The sequence below is a fragment of the Arvicola amphibius genome, chromosome 3 (assembly GCF_903992535.2).
Source record: "Arvicola amphibius chromosome 3, mArvAmp1.2, whole genome shotgun sequence".
Lineage (NCBI taxonomy): Eukaryota > Metazoa > Chordata > Mammalia > Rodentia > Cricetidae > Arvicola > Arvicola amphibius.
Window position 1 is genome coordinate 146425984 of NC_052049.1, and position 17848 is coordinate 146443831.

The window sequence follows — 17848 nt, forward strand, 5'->3', positions numbered from 1 at the left end:
TTCATGCATCTTACCTCTCCTCTTGGTCCACACTGCCCTTTATTTTCACAGCACTTACGGGATGCTCCAGTGTTCACTTCTGAAGAAAGACCCGAGTCAGTTGGCTGAGCTTGTTAGTTCTGCCTGAGCGAACTCAACTGTCCCCCACTTACGTATCTAAGTCTTGCAGATGAGATTCGAGTCCCCAGGGTTTGGGGTTAACTGTGAAGACGAAGATGACTGAGCTCCTAAGCCCTTGCTGGCTATCCAGGACTATTTATTAAACACTCTCCCATTTTTAAAGGCCATCACATCTTGAAAGAAACATTTGCGATCTTTATTGAACAGCTTCAAACAAATCCAGACCAGGTTTCGCATTCCGAGTCTGATTCAAGGACACAGGTCATGCGGGAATAGGTACTATCCAGTGTGCTCCCTGACGTATGCGAGGGTGTGGGTGTACATGGCAGATCTGCTCAGAAACCTGCTTGAAAACATGATTTAAAACCCCACATTACAGTTTACTACAACATAAATGGACTTAACAACTTCTAATTTCAAAACAAATTACCCCAGGAATCAACTACCCTTTAAATAAAAAAAATAATTTATGCTCTTCTTAAAGGAATTCCAACAACTTAAAATAGTTCCAACTCCATGTATGTACATATAACTTAGGGATTCTGGCGCTTGGCTCTGCTCATGCAGCAGCGGCATGCTGGCGAGGCTCTACAGGGGCCTTTCAGAGAACGCGGTGTAGCTCCTCACTCTGGCGAAGAACAAGGGGGTGTACATCTTGTCAATCTCAAAAGCACTGACTGCAGTCTCACCAGTTGATCTAGAAACAAAGTACAAAACCACTGGAATGAGGCAATTCCAGTTTACGTGCAATCCCTGCATGCTCATACAGGATGGGTTTAAAGTCTAAACCATGAAGGCACACTGTAAAACCTTTAAAACTTCCTTCAGAAACCATTTGTATTAGCTGCATAACATATAACCCCTGCTTGTATCATAACTTATTAAATAATTTTTTAGAAAGTTAAGTTGTTTCTACTATTTGGCAATTAAAGTAATGTGTTATTCTTCATCATGACCCTCTACATATACGTAAAAGAATTTCCAAATCAAAGGCTATCGACAAATCTGCAGCCAGTGTTAAATACAACAGAACTAATGATTTAGTATTTGATTAATGGCAAAGTCCTAAGCGTGTGGTGCTGAGGGGGCACTAATCATGCCACTGCAGCCAAAGAGTGCACTCCTGAAGAGAAAGCAGCCAGGGTAGAAAATCAAGTGACTCTGACGAGTACAAGACTGTGGTCACAGCAGTTAAAAGCAGTTTCCTCCTGGAGAGTGATTCTTACTTCCTACAGGGGCAAGCAGAAACGGTGGCAACACTCACTGGCTGCCTTCCACTTAAGGGTTTTACTGTGAAAAGCAGGAACCATCGCCTTTAGATCACAGATAGAATCAAGAGGGGAAAGGCTGGCATGTGAGGGACCCACTGCCGTTCTCGGTAGGCAGAGCCTCCAAATGAGCACTGAGGAAGGTTGACCCTGCTGGTCAAGTCTGTAGAGCACATCCATGGGAGCCTGCCTCAAAACTTCTCTCCCAGAATTCTGGATTCAACCTGCATCAAGAGCCCCAGAACACTAATCTTCTCTCAAGTCAGCAACCAATAACACTGGCAGTCACATGACCTAGCATTTCTGAATTTTTTATTTCTGTACTGCTCATTTTGATATTCTTAATTAATTAGGTGGTGTGGGAGGTTCTTTTGTCTATGTGTTGCTTTTATTGGTTAATGAATAAAGAAACTGACTAGACTTATAGTATGGGAGGAGGAAGGCGGAGTCAGGGAGACACCATGGAGCCGCAGCCAGAGACAGACGTGCTAAAAACTTTGCTGGTAGGCCACGAGCTTGTGGTGATACACAGATAAATAGAAATGGGTTAAATTCATATGTAAGAGTTAGCCAATAAGAAGCTAGAGCTAATGGGCCAACTAGTGATTTAATTAATACAGTTTCTGTGTGATTATTTCAGGTCTAAGCTAGCCAGGCGGCTGAGAACCAACAAGCGGCCCCCTACAACAATTAGGTAATCAGACTAAACCCTATCTCACAGAATTAAGAGTTTTAAACAGGAAACACCTACTTAATATTAACATTTGGCTTTGGGTTATACTGAGCACTATCTTAAAAACAGATAATTTTTAAAATTATGTAAATATAATTTTTAAAATCATTGTATAATCTCTAAGAACAATCCAACAGAAATGAAGTAAAAGGCATTAACGTGACCTATAGGAAAACAACCTTTGAGATGAGTCTACAGCAGCCAATGAAGGAGCACTGCGCTCACAGCCTCAGAGCCTCAGCTCTACGGAAGGACTGTCCCCTTCCTATGGAGGGGTTGTGGGCACTGAAGCGGAAGCACTGACTGGGCAGGAGCGGCGGGGCTCCACTTCCTCACTCACGCTCAACTGTTTTACATTTGAGCCTTTCTTTTCTTTTTCTTTTCTTTTCTTTTTTTAAGGTTCATTGTAATTTTACACTGTGGTTTTACTTTGTAACAAGATACTGAAGAATTCCAAACATCCAGCTTCTCAAGCTGAATATAAAGTATACTTTTATGCTAGTCCTGGCTTCTTTATTTTAAAATTTGTTCTTATGTGTATGGTTATTTTGCCTGCATATGTCTGTATACCACGTGTGTGTCTTGTGCCTATGGAGGCCAGAAGAAAGCATCAAATGCCCTGGAACTGGAGATACGGATGGCTGTGAGCTGCCAAATGGGTGCTGCAGATTGAACCTGGGTCCTCTGGAAAAATCAGCAAGCGGCCTTAACTGCTGAGCTGTCTCTCCAGGCCCTAATCTTGGCAGTCTTTCCTGCATTCACCTACTTGTATGTAACGTGACAAGAGTGGTGGATCCAGATGAGTTTGTTGAACCTCTGGTGGCCACTGGAACACAGCTGCAGCCCCACATGAAAACTGTGATCTGCTTCTTGCACAGGAACACGACGAAAATATCTGTACTTATAGTCAAGTGGTTTCTGTAAAAGAAAAGACTCGTGAGCTATGATAACCGTGTATGGACATATGATGTCAGAGTCACACTACACGTAACTTAATAGTTACACATTGCAGACTTGAAAAAGCAGCAAGTAAAATACCAGGTTTGCCCCCACCATCACCGTAACTTCATGTTAAATACATGGCTGAAGAAATGAGGACCAGGGAGGTTAAACCCAGCAGTTTCACAAATAAAACTTCTATCTCCTAATCCTAATAGTTTCTTCTACTAGGAAAAACATCTTTTACAACAACAATAAAATAGTCCATAGACAAATGGGTGTGATGAATTTCATTCTAATAATACTTTTGCAAATTATGAACACTGTGACTGGTTTCATTATAAAAGGATACCAACATGCTACATGGGAATTCCTAAATGCTTTTATTAGAAATAAACTAATGATGCCATCAGGAAACACACAGTCACAGCCACAGTAATTATCTCTGTTCTTCAGACTGTTGCACCACAACATTCCAGGAGCCTATCAAAGGAGGCAGGGAAGCCAGGGATGTGGTCACAGGATGACGGGACTCACAGATAAGCCCCTGCACTGTCTCACTGTATGACACTAGGAAGAGAAAAGGACCCCACAAAAACTACCACTTACATAGGCAACAGACACGTACTTGCTCCAGCTACCTCACAAGAGATGTGACAGATACGCACTGTGACTTTTCACCAGGACTGGACAAAGGAACTTAGAGAAAGGTGTGAAAATAATAGCTCTTTAATCTGCCAAGAATTTGGAGCACTGCAGACAGTGACATATATTAGTAAGCATAGTTCTTCACAAAACAGAAGTGAGTAGCTTTTTTTCTCAACAAAATGCTCTCCCTGCAAGTCTGGCAAAAGAGTAATCTGTGCAGGTGGTCCAGGAAGCAGCAGGCCCCCTGGTGGACAGAGACATTCCTATGTGTAAGAATCCTAGAATAATTTTCTGGAAAGACAAACACACTGTTCCAGATAAAAGAGCAGAAAACTCCAGCTGTTCTGGTGGACCTGCTGGAGGTCAGCACACATCTTACCCCAGAATACCACTGTGCTCCTAGCTGGGAACACATGGATGAATGGGCTACGGAACAGGAACACCACCAGTTCCATGGGGGCATACTCACCTCTTCTTTTTTCTTAGTTAGTACAGCAAATACTTTGGTCTGATTGTCTGCATCTTGTGACAAGCGATAATGACCCAGCAAAATTGCATCCGTTCTAAGAAATAATAAACACATCTTAACCAGTTACAGTTACTGGGGTAACCTAGGAAACTGAGCTACACCACCACCTGCTCAACTCGCCTGCAAAGGGTTACTAGGATGAGAATGAACTTTAACTCTGAAGCCCCAAACCTATTACACAGGCTGCCTAGGTAAAGGCTTCTGGAGACTGTTTCCCCCAAGCCCTGTGCCTGCTTCTAAGTCATACATATTCAGCTAGAGGAGGTTAAATCTGAAAATATGGACTGGCTAGAAAGCTATATAAAAACACTACCTGGTGTTCCTAGTTCTTAAACGGGGAACAATGGACTGAGGCTCCTCAGGGGTTGTCAACATCATCACATGGCCATCGGGAAAGAATCTTATGTACCTAAATAAAAAGAAAAACACCAACACCACTACACACAATATAAACATGCCCTTATTAGTTTGCAGTACCTACACTTGGTCATAGCTGTGAAACCCGGACCTGAAAATACCATCGGGCAAAGCACCGCTAAGATAGGAGCGCATGCACGACAAAGTCCAGCCTGTAAGGACATCTAAGGCATTCTATCAACTCCCTTGGGGATCTGCTGACCTTTCCATTTTACTCACTGCATAAACATTAACTTGGATCTTTTGATCCAGATTCTTTAAAGCCACAGATGCAGGCCAGAATGTAGCTTAATTGACAGAGTAGTCACTTAGCACAGACAAGGCCCTGTGCTGACCCCCAGCAGCTAAAACTAGGTTGTGGTGGTATACTTCTGCAATTTTTAGGCAATCAGGAGGTGGAAGCTGGAGGATCAGAAGTTCAAGGTCATCCTTAACTATGTAGTGAGTTTGCAGCAAGCTTCAGACAATAAAACAAATTACAAAAAAAAAAAAAAAAAAAAAAAACAAAACAACTTGGCTCTTTCTTAAAGTTCCCTATTTCCTAAGGCACTAATGAACACCCAACTAAGTGGGAACCCAATAAATCAATATACCAGCACTAATCTACTTATTCTCAGCAGCAGTCCATACGTGGTAACACTAGCTGGAGGGACAAAGCCTTGTATGTTATAATCATAACAAAGAAAAAGGGCTCTGGACTAGCAACTAGGAGCTGAAGGAATTATAAAATTTATATTAATCTTTTGGTTTTTAAGTGCAGTTCCTATCATAATACTGGATAAAAGTACTGAGGATCATTTTGTGGATAAATCATAAGCAACAGAAAACAGACTGAATAACTAAGGAGCTGATACTGGCGAGAGCTCTCACTCACTCTGTGTACACAGCTTTACCTGTAGTATTCCACTTGGTGCCAGGCTCTATAGAAACCATCCAGAGACTGCTCTCCCTGGCGGATATATGTGGTTTTACTGATGTACACGCCTAGAAAAAAAGTTGTCTTAAGAGTACATAAATACAATTTAAGTCAGAATCATATACCATAGTGTTGTTTCCCTTAATTATGCTCATACATACTTTAGTCTATTACAGAAATGTACTTAAAACAGTGCATTTATCAAAATGATCACTGCAGATCATGACATCTCCCGAGTTGAACTTACCATCAAAGCGAACACGAGGCCGTTCTAAAAACATCTCTCTCCAGGATGAGTACGGGACGAGTTCATGCAGCCTCTGCCCCACACTTGCAAGCAAGCCAGAACGCCATATTTCAGGGGTCTCTAGGTAAAAAGCACATCACCAATAAGTGTTAAGCTAATCCTTAGAAGCAATGAATATTTTGACTACCATGCATTTCTTTTTAATTGGACAATTATTTGTTTGAGCTCCTTTAAGAACACTGTCTCAAGCAGCAGGCAGAGCACCTTTTGTTTACTGGTGAGAGGAATATGCAGCTAGAGTGCTCAGTGTAAAATCCAACCACAGAAGTAGTTAGACAGGAACGACACTGTTCAATAAACTGGTCCTTTGGACAGGGTGACCACAGGGGACAGGGAAGACTATCCTGGCAGGTGTGGCCAGTGCAAGGTTTGGGTTTGGAGTGTGAATGATGGGCTCCGCAAAGAGCCAGCAGGAGCACAGGCTGCAGAGGAGAGCAAGCGAGCGAGATGGAGGAGGATGCCTGAAGCAGGAGAGTGCCGCTTACCAGAGCTGCACGCCACTAGAAACTGAGCATGACCATGCTGTCACGGGAATAGCTCTGGGAGAAATGGAGTAAGGAAACGTGACAGAATCTGAGACAGCATCAACAAAGCAAAGTCAGTGCTTCCAGACAACAGAGAATGATAAAAAAGGGACAGAAAGCCAATTTAAAGAAATAACAACAGAAAACTTTCCCAACCTGGAAACAGACAAACACTCAGGAAATCAGAATGAACAAAGGATCCCAACCAAATTACAACAAAAAAGTTCCAATGTGCCTAGCAACAGACTTCCAACAGGAACTTCTACTAAAGATCAGGGGCATGGGACGACCCATTCTAAACCCTGAAGGAAACAAACAAACTGCTAAGCAAAGATGAAGGACCCAAGGGAGCTGGAGAGAGTCCTTGCCAGGACTGCCATAGAATCCAACAGCAAAGGGAGACTGCATCCTGTCAGCTGGGTGAGGGAGAGCTCTGCAAACAGCAAGAAGTGGCAAGAGCCTTAAATGGAAGGGCAATGCAGAGAATGGAAGAACTGCAGCTTCGGTACCAGCTGCTGGGGACAGGCTGTCTTTGTGCTGCCAGGAAAAGGAAAGTAGCTCAGTGTTGGCAACAGCAGTTCAAGAGCAGGCTGGCTGCTCTAACTGTGGGACCTCACAGGCTTTGGGGGGGAGGACTGTGTGCTGGGAATTGAAGCCCAAGGCCTTGCACACGCTAAGCAGGCACACAGGCCGCCCGCACTAGCTACAGGGTTAATACAGTAAGTCCTAGGAGTCGGCTGTGTGGAGCGGCGCTGCCGTGCTTCACAAGGCGGAAGCTAAGGCTGCTACAAACAGCCTGTTTAGGTGTCCTTCATCCTTAGGGGCGAGCGGAGCGGAACATCTGATGCGGGCCCTCCCAGCCACTCAGCATTCTCAGATCATCAGGTGCACTGCCTCAAGCTAGAGTCCCATGTGCAATTTTTCCTGGGGCACTTGGGGGGTCCTCTTGGCACTGCAGCTGATGAGAGGGTCCCAGCTTTACCTGGTCTGCTCACTTCCAGCAGCTCCAGGAATACGAGTCCCTGGCAGTTCCACTACCATAGGGTTCTTCTCCAGCCTGGTTGCCTTGAGACTAGCTAGCTGTGAGTGCCAAAACCCAGCACCATCCACCACTATCTCTCAGAACCTGGGGAAAAAACCTGATACACTTTCAACCCAGGTTCCCCAAAGTCCTGTGTGTTATAGCTTGACCCTCAGTTAAGGGCTACTGGGAGGGGACAGAATGTTAGGCAGGCTTGAAAGGACTGACAGGACGCTAGCTTCTTCCTACCTTTCTTCCCAGCTGCATCAGAGTCAACAGCTGCCCCACACCACATACTCCAAATCATTATGTTCTGCCTTGCTGGAGACCTCGAGGCAATAGGACCAAAGTGAACACCATCACCCAAAATAAACCTTAATACGTTTTGTTGTTTTTTGCCAGTGACAGAACTCTACCACAAGTCCCATCTGTGGCCCATAGCTCTAGAAACACCCAAAAGCTGTCATACGCACTTGGCTCCCCAACAGAAACTATGAAAGACCTCCTCCCCAGCCCACAGCAATTAGTGCTGCAGCTGCTGGGGCCAGAAAAAGCACTGGCAGTGCCTGGACCCAAGCCTGCCTTACTCATGCCCTGCACTTCCAAGACTGACTACCAACATTTGCCCCCACACAACCTAGGGACATTTTATCCACATCCTGCAGACAACAGATACCAAAACCACAAGCCCCAGAACTATAGACACTCAAACCCATAGGATCCTAGTACAGCCACCACATCCGGTTATCCCCACGAGTATAGATACACCAGAATCACAAACCCAACTCTTACCCACATAAGCCCAATAAGGCCTGTGTACATGGGACCACGCTTGCTGGTACCAAAAGAAAACTTGTATTTGTCACTTGAGACCTGGTTCCCACAAGCGGCTATCAGAGGTCCAAGTCCCAGAGCCACCCACATTGTCCCTTTGCATCAATTATTTCTGGGGTTACTGATGCCACAGACCTCACCACTAATTTGGTTTTTATCACAATGGAATCTAGGCCAAGGTGACTCCTAACCTCATGGCTCCCAAAAACTGGACATTGGCACCAAAGTCCAGGCATTTCCCACATCTATCCTAAGAGTTTGTAACAAGGTCTTTTTCAAATCCTATGGTTCAAGAACCACAGCTGTGGGCATCACAGTCCTTGGTATTGCTGGTGCTTGTCAGGACGGACCTAACGACAGCCCTCTGGGCATCTCATACAATCAGGACGCAGAGGAGCCTGAGGACACATGAGTCTGCGCCCACTGTGAAGCTGTATCTTGCCTGGTGACCTCACTGCAGTCTAGACGATCAGGTGCTCAGAGACACCGCTGACATCAAGCAGAGCCAAAGAAATCAATCACAAAGATGTCATACATTTAAGCTTCCTTCTAATAAGCAGGGCCAAAGCCCCAGCTGACTCTATATCCCAACTAAATGGGGGAAAAATGTTTCCAAGAAGTACAGGAAATAAAAACAAAAGGAGATGAGATAGACTACTTCAAAATAAGGTTTCTTTCTGGGTCAATGGATAGCTCAGAAAAGATGGCACTTGCTACTAAAACTGATGACCTGAATTTGGTCCCTGGGATCCAGATGGTGGGGGAGAACACTGACTCCAATGAGTTGTCTCTGGCCTGCACAGGCATGGCGAATGCTGTCCACATACATGTACAAATGAACACATAACCAAATATAATAATTTAAAAGGTTTCTTTTAAAAGAAAGAAAACAGCAAAGAAAACATCTAATAGCATGTAGAGATAGCCTAAAGAATGGGAGAAACACACTGGCCAAATCTGCACATGAGAAAGGTGACATTTATAAGAAATTCTAAATACTCAATAGCAAAAAATACCAATAACCTAATTAAAACATGAGTAATAAATCTAAACAGACATTTCTCAAAAAACAGATATTCTGATGATAAACAGGAACATGAAAAAGTGTTCCATACCACTAATCATCAGGGAGAAGGCCAACCAAAACATTATATCACATACTTCATGAAGAATACTCACTATGAAGAACACAAATTAGTACAGTCATGGCAGGTTCCTTGAGGGAGGCAAATAGGGCTGTCCACATGATGCAGCAAATCCCAGTAATGGGTGAGCATCCACAGGAAATGAATCCGTGTACAGAGGCATCTGCACCTCACCTCACTGCAGCACTGTTCACACAGATAACAAACGGCAGGAGAGTGGACTTTAAAAACCATAGCACAGCAAAGAAAGCCAGCCTACAAACCACAATCCCAGAGAACTTAGACAACAATGAGGACACTAAGAGAGACTTACATGGATCTAATCTACATGGGGAGTAGAAAAGGACAAGATCTCCTGAGTAAATTGGGAGCATGGGGACCTTGGAGGAGGTCTGAAGGGAAGGGGAGAGGCAGGGAGGGGAGCAGAGAAAAATGTAGAGCTCAAAAATCAATAAAAAAACATAGCATATATACACAGCAACACTATTTAGACATAAAAAGAATAAAATCATGCAATTTGTATCACCTTGGATGGAACTACGGGTCATTAAGTTATGTAAGATGTAGTGACAACCGCCACGTATCTCACTCGTTATGCGGATCCTATAACAACGAGAGTACAATGGTGGCCTTCTGCTTACGTCACTGGAAGAGGAGTAGAGAAGGGGGTGATGGAGGACTCTCATTGGCTAATAAAGAAACTGCCTTGGCCCATTTGATAGGCCAGCCCTTAGGTGGGTGGAGTAGACAGAACAGAATGCTGGGAAGAAGGGAAGTTAGTATGCCTCTTCTCTCTGGGTCAGATGCCATGGAGCCAGCCACCAGGTCAGACGTGCTGAATCTTTCCCAGTAAGACACCACCTCGTGGTGCTACACACATTACTAAATATGGGTTAAAGCAAGATATGTGAGAATTAGCTAATAAGAGGCTGAAACTAATGGGCCAGGCAGTGTTTAAAAGAATATAATTTGTGTGTTGTTATTTTGGGTATAAAGCTAGCCTTGCGGAAGCCGGGCGGGATGAAAAGCAGGCCTGCTCGTTACCACACTATGGGGGGTGAGGGGTGGAGGGGGGCAGGGGTTGATCAATGGCACTGAGTTACAACTAGGACAAGAAGGGCCAGTGCTGAGACATAGTAGAGTAGGCATCAAGGTCAATATGCTGTGTACTTTGAAACAGTACAAGAATTTTGAGTTCCACCAAGAAGAAAGAAGTAAGCCAGGCATAGTGGCATTAACCTGTAATCCTAGCACTTCAAATGCTGAAGCATAGAGATTTGGAATTAGAAGACAACCTGAAATAAATATATATAGTTCAAGGCCATCCTGGACTACATAGCAATACCTAGTCTCAAAATAACAAATGCTAAGGTGTAGTTTTATAAAATGTACTTGCCTAGTACAAAAACAGAAGTAAATATGGTTAATGTAATTATACAGTATGCAACATACACATATCATACATTATATAGAACTATTAATATAGAAATTACTTTTATCTTTTCATACATTAGCTAAAATAAAATTAGGTGCATGCTGATAGAACCAGGACCTGGGAGGCTGAGTCAAGAGGACTGCTTTGCACTTGAGGCCAACCTGGGCTACACAGTGAGTACCAGGCCAGACCTTGCTTCAAAACCCAAAATAAACCAACAAACAAACTCTTAGAAACAAGCAAAAATGCCACCCGGTCCTGTTCCTATGAGAACCACCCTTCAGACACAGGGAGATGGAGCTGTTCCCAGAGAGAGAAGATTTTCCCAGCAGACCTGTGACAGGAATATTAGAGTTTCCTAAGATGGAAGAAAAGAGTGCTGATAAACAACACAAATACCTCACGTTCAAACCACAACATCAAGAACTCGAATATAGGGGCTAAGAGCTTTGACGGCTCTCGCGGAGGATCTTGGCTCAGTTCCCAGCACACACAGCAGCTCACAAACCATCTGTAAACTCCAGCTCTAGTGGACCCAATACCCTCTTCCTCTTCAGACATTAGGCACATATGTGGTGCAGACATGCATGTAGAAAAATATTCGCACACGTGAAATAAAGTCAATTTCTTTTAAGAATTTGAATATACAGAGAGTGGAATCAAAGTGTGGAGGGCAAAGTCTGTGTGCAAACTGGTATCAGCTTCAAATAATTATTAAGATGACTTTTGTAGCTTTCATGGTAAATCCAAGTACAAACCTGTAATAGACACACTAAATATAAAAAACAGGAAATAAAAACATGCTGCTAGGCAAAACCACCTCATCCAAAACAGACAGGAGAGGGAAGGGAACTACAGGCTAACTAGAAAACAATGATAACAATAAATTCTCTCATATCGGGAATTACCTTATATACAAGAAGATGAACTTTCCAACTGAAAGACAGAACGCCTGGACAGAGGACTGACTCTGGCAAACTGATCTCTGACCTCCATTCATGCTGCGGTACTTGGACACTCACACACATACAAACACACAAATAAGTAATATGATAAAAACTGTTTTAAAGACTCATGTTGAACTGTCTGTCACTTGTCTCTTGTTAGATTCTGACAGGGGAAAATGGCAAACGTTAGCCAGCTATGGGGAGAAAAGGGCTGTACCTACTGGAATGAATGCACACTAGTACAGTCACTCCTGAAGGTGGTAAAATATTACAAATATAATCATATGATCTAGCAATCCTACTACTGGCAGTAAGAGCAACAATTATTAATGTCTGGAGGGATGGTTCAGTCGTCAAGAGCACTGACTGCGCCTCCAGATGACCAACGCTCAATTCTCAGCATACACAAGGCAGCTCAACTGTCAGTAACTCCAGTTCCAGGGATCCAATACCCTTACACAGACATAAATGCAGGCAAAACATCAATGCAACATAAAATAAAAATAAACATTTAAAAATGTTTTTAAGACCAATAATTGATAAATGTGACTTAATAAAACTGGAAAGCTTCTATAGAACAAAGGGCACCATCATGTGAGTAAAGAGATCCCTACAGAATGGAAAATCTTTACCTGCTACAGATCTGATAAGAGGATTAGTATCTAAAATACACAAATAATTCATCAAGAATTGTTTCTTGACTACACACCAAGAAAATACTAACTATTAAAAATTTGAGCAAGAATCTAAACAGATCTCAAAAGAAATATAAATGTCTGGGACCTCTGAGAGTCCGCATGTTCCTAACCGCTGGCCAGGCCTCCAGCGTCAGGTTTCCTTCTTTAATAATTTCTCATTTTATGACGATATATCAAGTTTCATTCCAGAAATTTTGCTTTATTTACCAAACTGACATGTCTTCTCACCTATAATTAATGGAGTAATACTGATTGGTTGACCAATTTAAAAGAATAGGCAGCAATCCAATGCTGCTTAGTAGATATTTATGCAACAGACCAATACAGAATTATTACAAACCCATGCTTTAATTCAAATAGTTTGTGCAAAATATTAGATTCTAAATGGAATTAGGCTATTTAAAAATAATGCATTTGAATTTTAAGGACTAAAGTTATAAAATAAATTCCAGATGCTAAGGACTACGTATATATTTTTGTGTAAGAAACCTCTGAAGAATCAGATCCAAATGACTTCATATTGTGCTATGATACTCTTCATACAACAACATTTTAAGGTATGCACTTGTTAATTTAAGGAGTCAAAACAAAAGTCTAGTAGAGCTAAATTTAAGTCATTAACACCTAATGGGTTTAGAGTTATTATACCAACACTGTGAATATATTTTCTTCCACATCAGCTGAACTGTCATGGGAGCCGTGGAAGTAGTCAATGTGACCACATCTGCTTCAGTGTTTATACTCTGGAAACCCAGCACATTCTAACTTTTAAATGTTGTTATTCAAGAAAAATCACATTAAGTACAGTTTTGCACAGGTTCTATTTAAGCTTTTACTCCGAACATCATGGTTTGTTTTTGTTTTGTTTTTTGTCAAAACTGACAAAAGGCTATCATCTTTTTCATACTGTCTGAGTCATTTCTAAAAACAAGTACCTGGCACAGATATAGAATCCTCTGCACACCAGTGACAACTGCTCTAACGATCTGAGATCCAAGTCACTTGAAACCACCCATCGGAAGATGTACATCAGGACCTCCATAGGCAGGACTGCAACAGAAAATCAGCCTTCAGTGACTCCCTCATTCTCTTGGTGCACTTGTGCATTCTGAGAACCCTGTACATCACAGCCTCACACTGCTCAGACACAGACTGAACAGCCCTAACTACCCAGCAGAAACAATAGCTCATACACTGATACATGGGAATCTTTATTTTTCAGGAAAGATTTGGTGCTACCTAAAGTACCATTTTCCCCTGCACAATTATTATATATTAAAATTATTAAAATATATTAAAAACATATGATTCATATAGATAACTGTGGATATTCTTCACACTGTGTGAATATATGCCATTGTGATTGGTCTAATAAAAAAGCTAAATGGGCCAGTAGTGAGTAAGATTTTCAAGGCAGAGAGAGATGCTGGGAAGAAGGACAGAGTCCTGAGAAGACACCAGGAGATGCAGAGTGAGCAGGATTGGGAAGTACATAGATGAGGTAAATGTGGTGTTGGGGCAGCACATAGATTAATATAATGGGTTAATTTAAGCTAGCTAAAGTCAGGGTGGTGGTGGTACATGCCTTTAATCCCAGCACTTAGGAGCCAGAAGCAGATAGATCTCTTGTGAGTTCAAGGCTAGTTTGGTCTACAGAGTGAGTTCCAGAAACATCCAGGACTGTTTCACAAAGAAACCCTGCCTCAAAAAAACAAAAACAAAAAACAAACCAAGACAAAAAAAGGCTAGCTGAAAACTATCCTAAATCCAAGCATTTTCCTATCTCTGTGTGGTTTTTTGGGAGTGGCTGGCAGGACAGAGCTGATCTGTGGTTATTCAGAAAAACTTCACCTACAAATGGCGCCCACTGTCAGACAACACAGAGCCACATAAAATCTGAGATCAAGCTTTAAAAAAGATTCTAAACACATGAAAACAGAGTCAAAGTCGGCTTCCTGGTAACTGCCTTCTCTCAGGTAGGCTTGGGGCTAGCAACAGAGGCATGGCTCCTAGAAGAGGCAGCTTCCTGGCTCAGTGCTAGCAGCAAACACAGCCATGGCCCTTTTAAGAGGTCCTGCCACTGAACACTGCACTTCTCAGTGGCAGCATGGACCCCAAAAACTTCCCAGAGTTGGGGCATAAATGTGGCTCCCTGGCACCTATGGCATGAGGCTAAGCTCTCAGGGAATCAAGAGGGGAGGAGCCAGCCGCCAACATGCCATGAGTTAAGTTACACGTGGTTTAAGTTTGCTCATGCAGACAAAAAAAGATACAGATACATATTAAGGACAGATCCAGACAAAGGAAACCTCTAGATAGGTTACAGTGAATTTAGAATATACACAGGCTTAGGAGAGGGGGAAAAAGGATAAATACAGTTATAGAATAAAAAATAGTTTAAAAATAATAAAGTCCTTAAGAAAGAAGTGTTGTGTGTGTGTGTGTGTGTGTGGTGTGTATTAAGTCATGTAAAGATGGGAAGTACACAGGGTCTAGATCCTGTATGTTGTGTTGTTTTGAATTTTTTGACTCTTGATAAAGGACCTTTAGCACTTAGAAACATTTGATTATTAAAGCCACTAGATTAAACCACCAATATATTTAAAAAAATCTATCAATTTCAAAATGGAAGTCAAAAGGTGTGTTACTTTGGGGGAGAGGTTATGCTTTTAGGCTATGAGTTAATTCCACATTGATATGGATCAAGTTTGATCAGGGAAGACCCCCTGAAAATCCTGGCTACAGACATAAAGAAATAAACCTAGAAAAACTACAAAACACATAATGTTTGTTTTACCTGCTCAACCATAAAACAAAACAAAAAAATCATCTTTGGTTAGCTTGTGTACAACACACAGTTTATACCTGGATTAATACAGACATATATGTTATCTTTTAAAGTTTATTTGTATTTTCAAAACAAGGGGACCAGACACCAATGAAAATGGGTGGCCTAGGTGATCCAGCATCTCAGAATGCCCCTGCTACAGTCTCCTTAGAATTCTGCATCCAGAACAGCTTCAAGGCTGCTGGCTGAGATGGTCCAGCCTCACAAACTACTCCAGTCAAGACTTAATAATTATCTGATTTTCTTAAGGTTCCCCCAAAGATACCAGCACCCACTGAGAGCAGGAGTAGTCTTAAAAAAAACAACACCCATTCCCAAAAAGTGGATTATGGATGTTGCCACTGTTTGGGGGGGTTGGTTACACGTTGTTATTAGTCATAGTCAGGAAAAAAAACAAAACAAAGGAGTTAAATTAAAAAATCTCTAATGGAAAAAAGGAGGATATGGTAGAGAAATGATGAGATAAAATGGTAGATTGTTGAATCTACTTTAACCCAAAACAACTATTGATCCTCAAAATATTTTTTAAATTGGCATGGATTTTAATTTTAGTGATACAAATCTAAAGTTAATTTTGTTATACTATTTGTGTGTTTCTACTCTTATTTGAAGTATTGTACTTATGCAGCTTATTTTAAAATGTAATGTATAATCAGGAAATACAGATTAGTAGTCATCTATAATAATCAAACTTGTAGTCACATTAGGTTATGTTTTTAAGGTTAAACAGATGTATTAGATAGATAAAAGGTCTTCAACACTACAAAGACCTATGTAATGTGGCATTTAATATGTTTAATGACCTAAGGCTTTTCATGACAGTGAGACGTATCTGTTCCTGACAGTACTAATTTACTTCAAAAGAAGATAAATACCAAAGAACCTCCATATAAAGTTTGCTGTCTTTATGACAAAATTTGGGCAAAAAAAAAAAAGAAAAAAAAAAAAACCCTCCCCTTGCCTCAGTTGTTATCCAAACTGGACCAGCAGGATGCAAAAGAAAGCAACTGCCAAACTTTGCCAAGACAAGGAAGGACATTCCTTGCTTCTCAGAAAAGTCTGTCAGAAATATTAGACCTATAAGCCAAAGACGGATGTCCCAATGTTACAAAAGAACTTTGGTTGACTGTTCAGGCAGCCAGATGTCCCTGTTATTAGGTAACATTACACCTCTTTGGGGTCTTTGATCAAGTTTAAAGACTAAATACTTAGAGTTAAAAGTTTTTCATAGCTATGATAAAAGGCAATTAGGAATAAAATGTTAAAACTCACAAAGACAAGATAAATAATAGAATATTTTCTCTAAATTTTGCCAAATATAAATCACTGGATATTGTAACTGTAATTCTCACTTGATAACTGTTTTGTTATATGTAGTTTTACTATGTTAAATTAAAACCTTTCTTTTTTATTCAGACAAAAGGGGGGAAATGTGATTATATGTCACTGTGATGGTCAGTAGCTAAGCAGGATTTTGGGGACAGAGAGGATGCTGGGAAAAAGAAAGGCAGAGCCATGAGCTGCAGAGCAAGCAGGATGAGAAGTACATAGATGAGGTAAACAAGCCTCAGGGCAGCCCACTGATTAACAGAAATGGGTTGATTCCAGTTATAAAGCTAGCTAAAAACAAGCCTAAGCTATTAGCTAAGCATTTACAATTAATATTAAGTCTCTGTGGTTATCTGAGGGTGGCTGGCAGGACAGAGCTGATCATAGGCAATCCCCACAAAAAACTTGGCCTACAGTTAATACTAAAGTTATTTTTATTTAAGAAAATTTTAAAGTCCTCCCATAAATAAGCAGTATTTAGTAAATGAAAATGATAACTTCTGAACATTTGAGGACTACTGTCCACTCTGCCTGATATGTTTATTAGCACCAGTGTTCCTCCAGCTTCCAAAGGGCTTCACTGAAAAGTATGGCGCCCGATCTCCTGCGCCACCAGCTCTGTTGTTTCAGATTCTAAGAAGCGCAGATTTACATCTCTAGCTGTTTATATCATAACTAGATCGCCCATCACGTCGGACTCTACACCAGGCTGGAGTGTTTCTGAGTGAAAACACCCAAGAAGCAGCCACACCTGATATGTGAGTTGACTGGTCTCCAAGCTCAGGCTGAACAGTCTGAGCACAGACTCCTGGAATGTGAGCTGCTGCTGGAAGTACGACAAGAGATCTGCCATCTTGCTGCCATCGTCGCTGTCTTCCATGCTGCAACAAGAGGGTGAGGGAAACTCAGTGCCTCAGATCAGAAGAGCACACAGTTAAAACTGCTACAGCACCTTCAAATGGCTTCAGAAATACTCATATAAGAAACATGCCTCTCTTACTACGGTAAAATAGATATGTGCTAATGTGTGTCCTGCCATGCTGCAAAGTACCATACCCTGCTTGCCCAAACAAAACATTAAGTATGCAAAAAGTTAAGATTTTTAGGCTCAGGTATTGAGATTTAATTAGTTTAATTGTAGATATTTTTATGAGTTAGGAAAACATTGATTTTGAAATTTTGTGTAAATT

At 41.6% G+C, this 17848-nt stretch overlaps 1 protein-coding gene across 1 annotated transcript in view; it reads right to left on the reverse strand.

The window, feature by feature from the left end:
* Positions 1-294: 294 nt before the first annotated feature.
* Fbxo9 (F-box protein 9) overlaps positions 295-17848 on the reverse strand; it is a 30554-nt gene continuing 13000 nt past the window's right edge. Inside the window, 10 exon segments of the mRNA XM_042054728.1 lie at positions 295-817; positions 2888-3039; positions 4178-4271; positions 4551-4646; positions 5548-5638; positions 5818-5883; positions 5886-5935; positions 13417-13531; positions 17410-17448; positions 17451-17539. Of these exon segments, the coding sequence (XP_041910662.1) occupies positions 709-817; positions 2888-3039; positions 4178-4271; positions 4551-4646; positions 5548-5638; positions 5818-5883; positions 5886-5935; positions 13417-13531; positions 17410-17448; positions 17451-17539 (901 nt within the window). The 3' untranslated portion in view covers positions 295-708.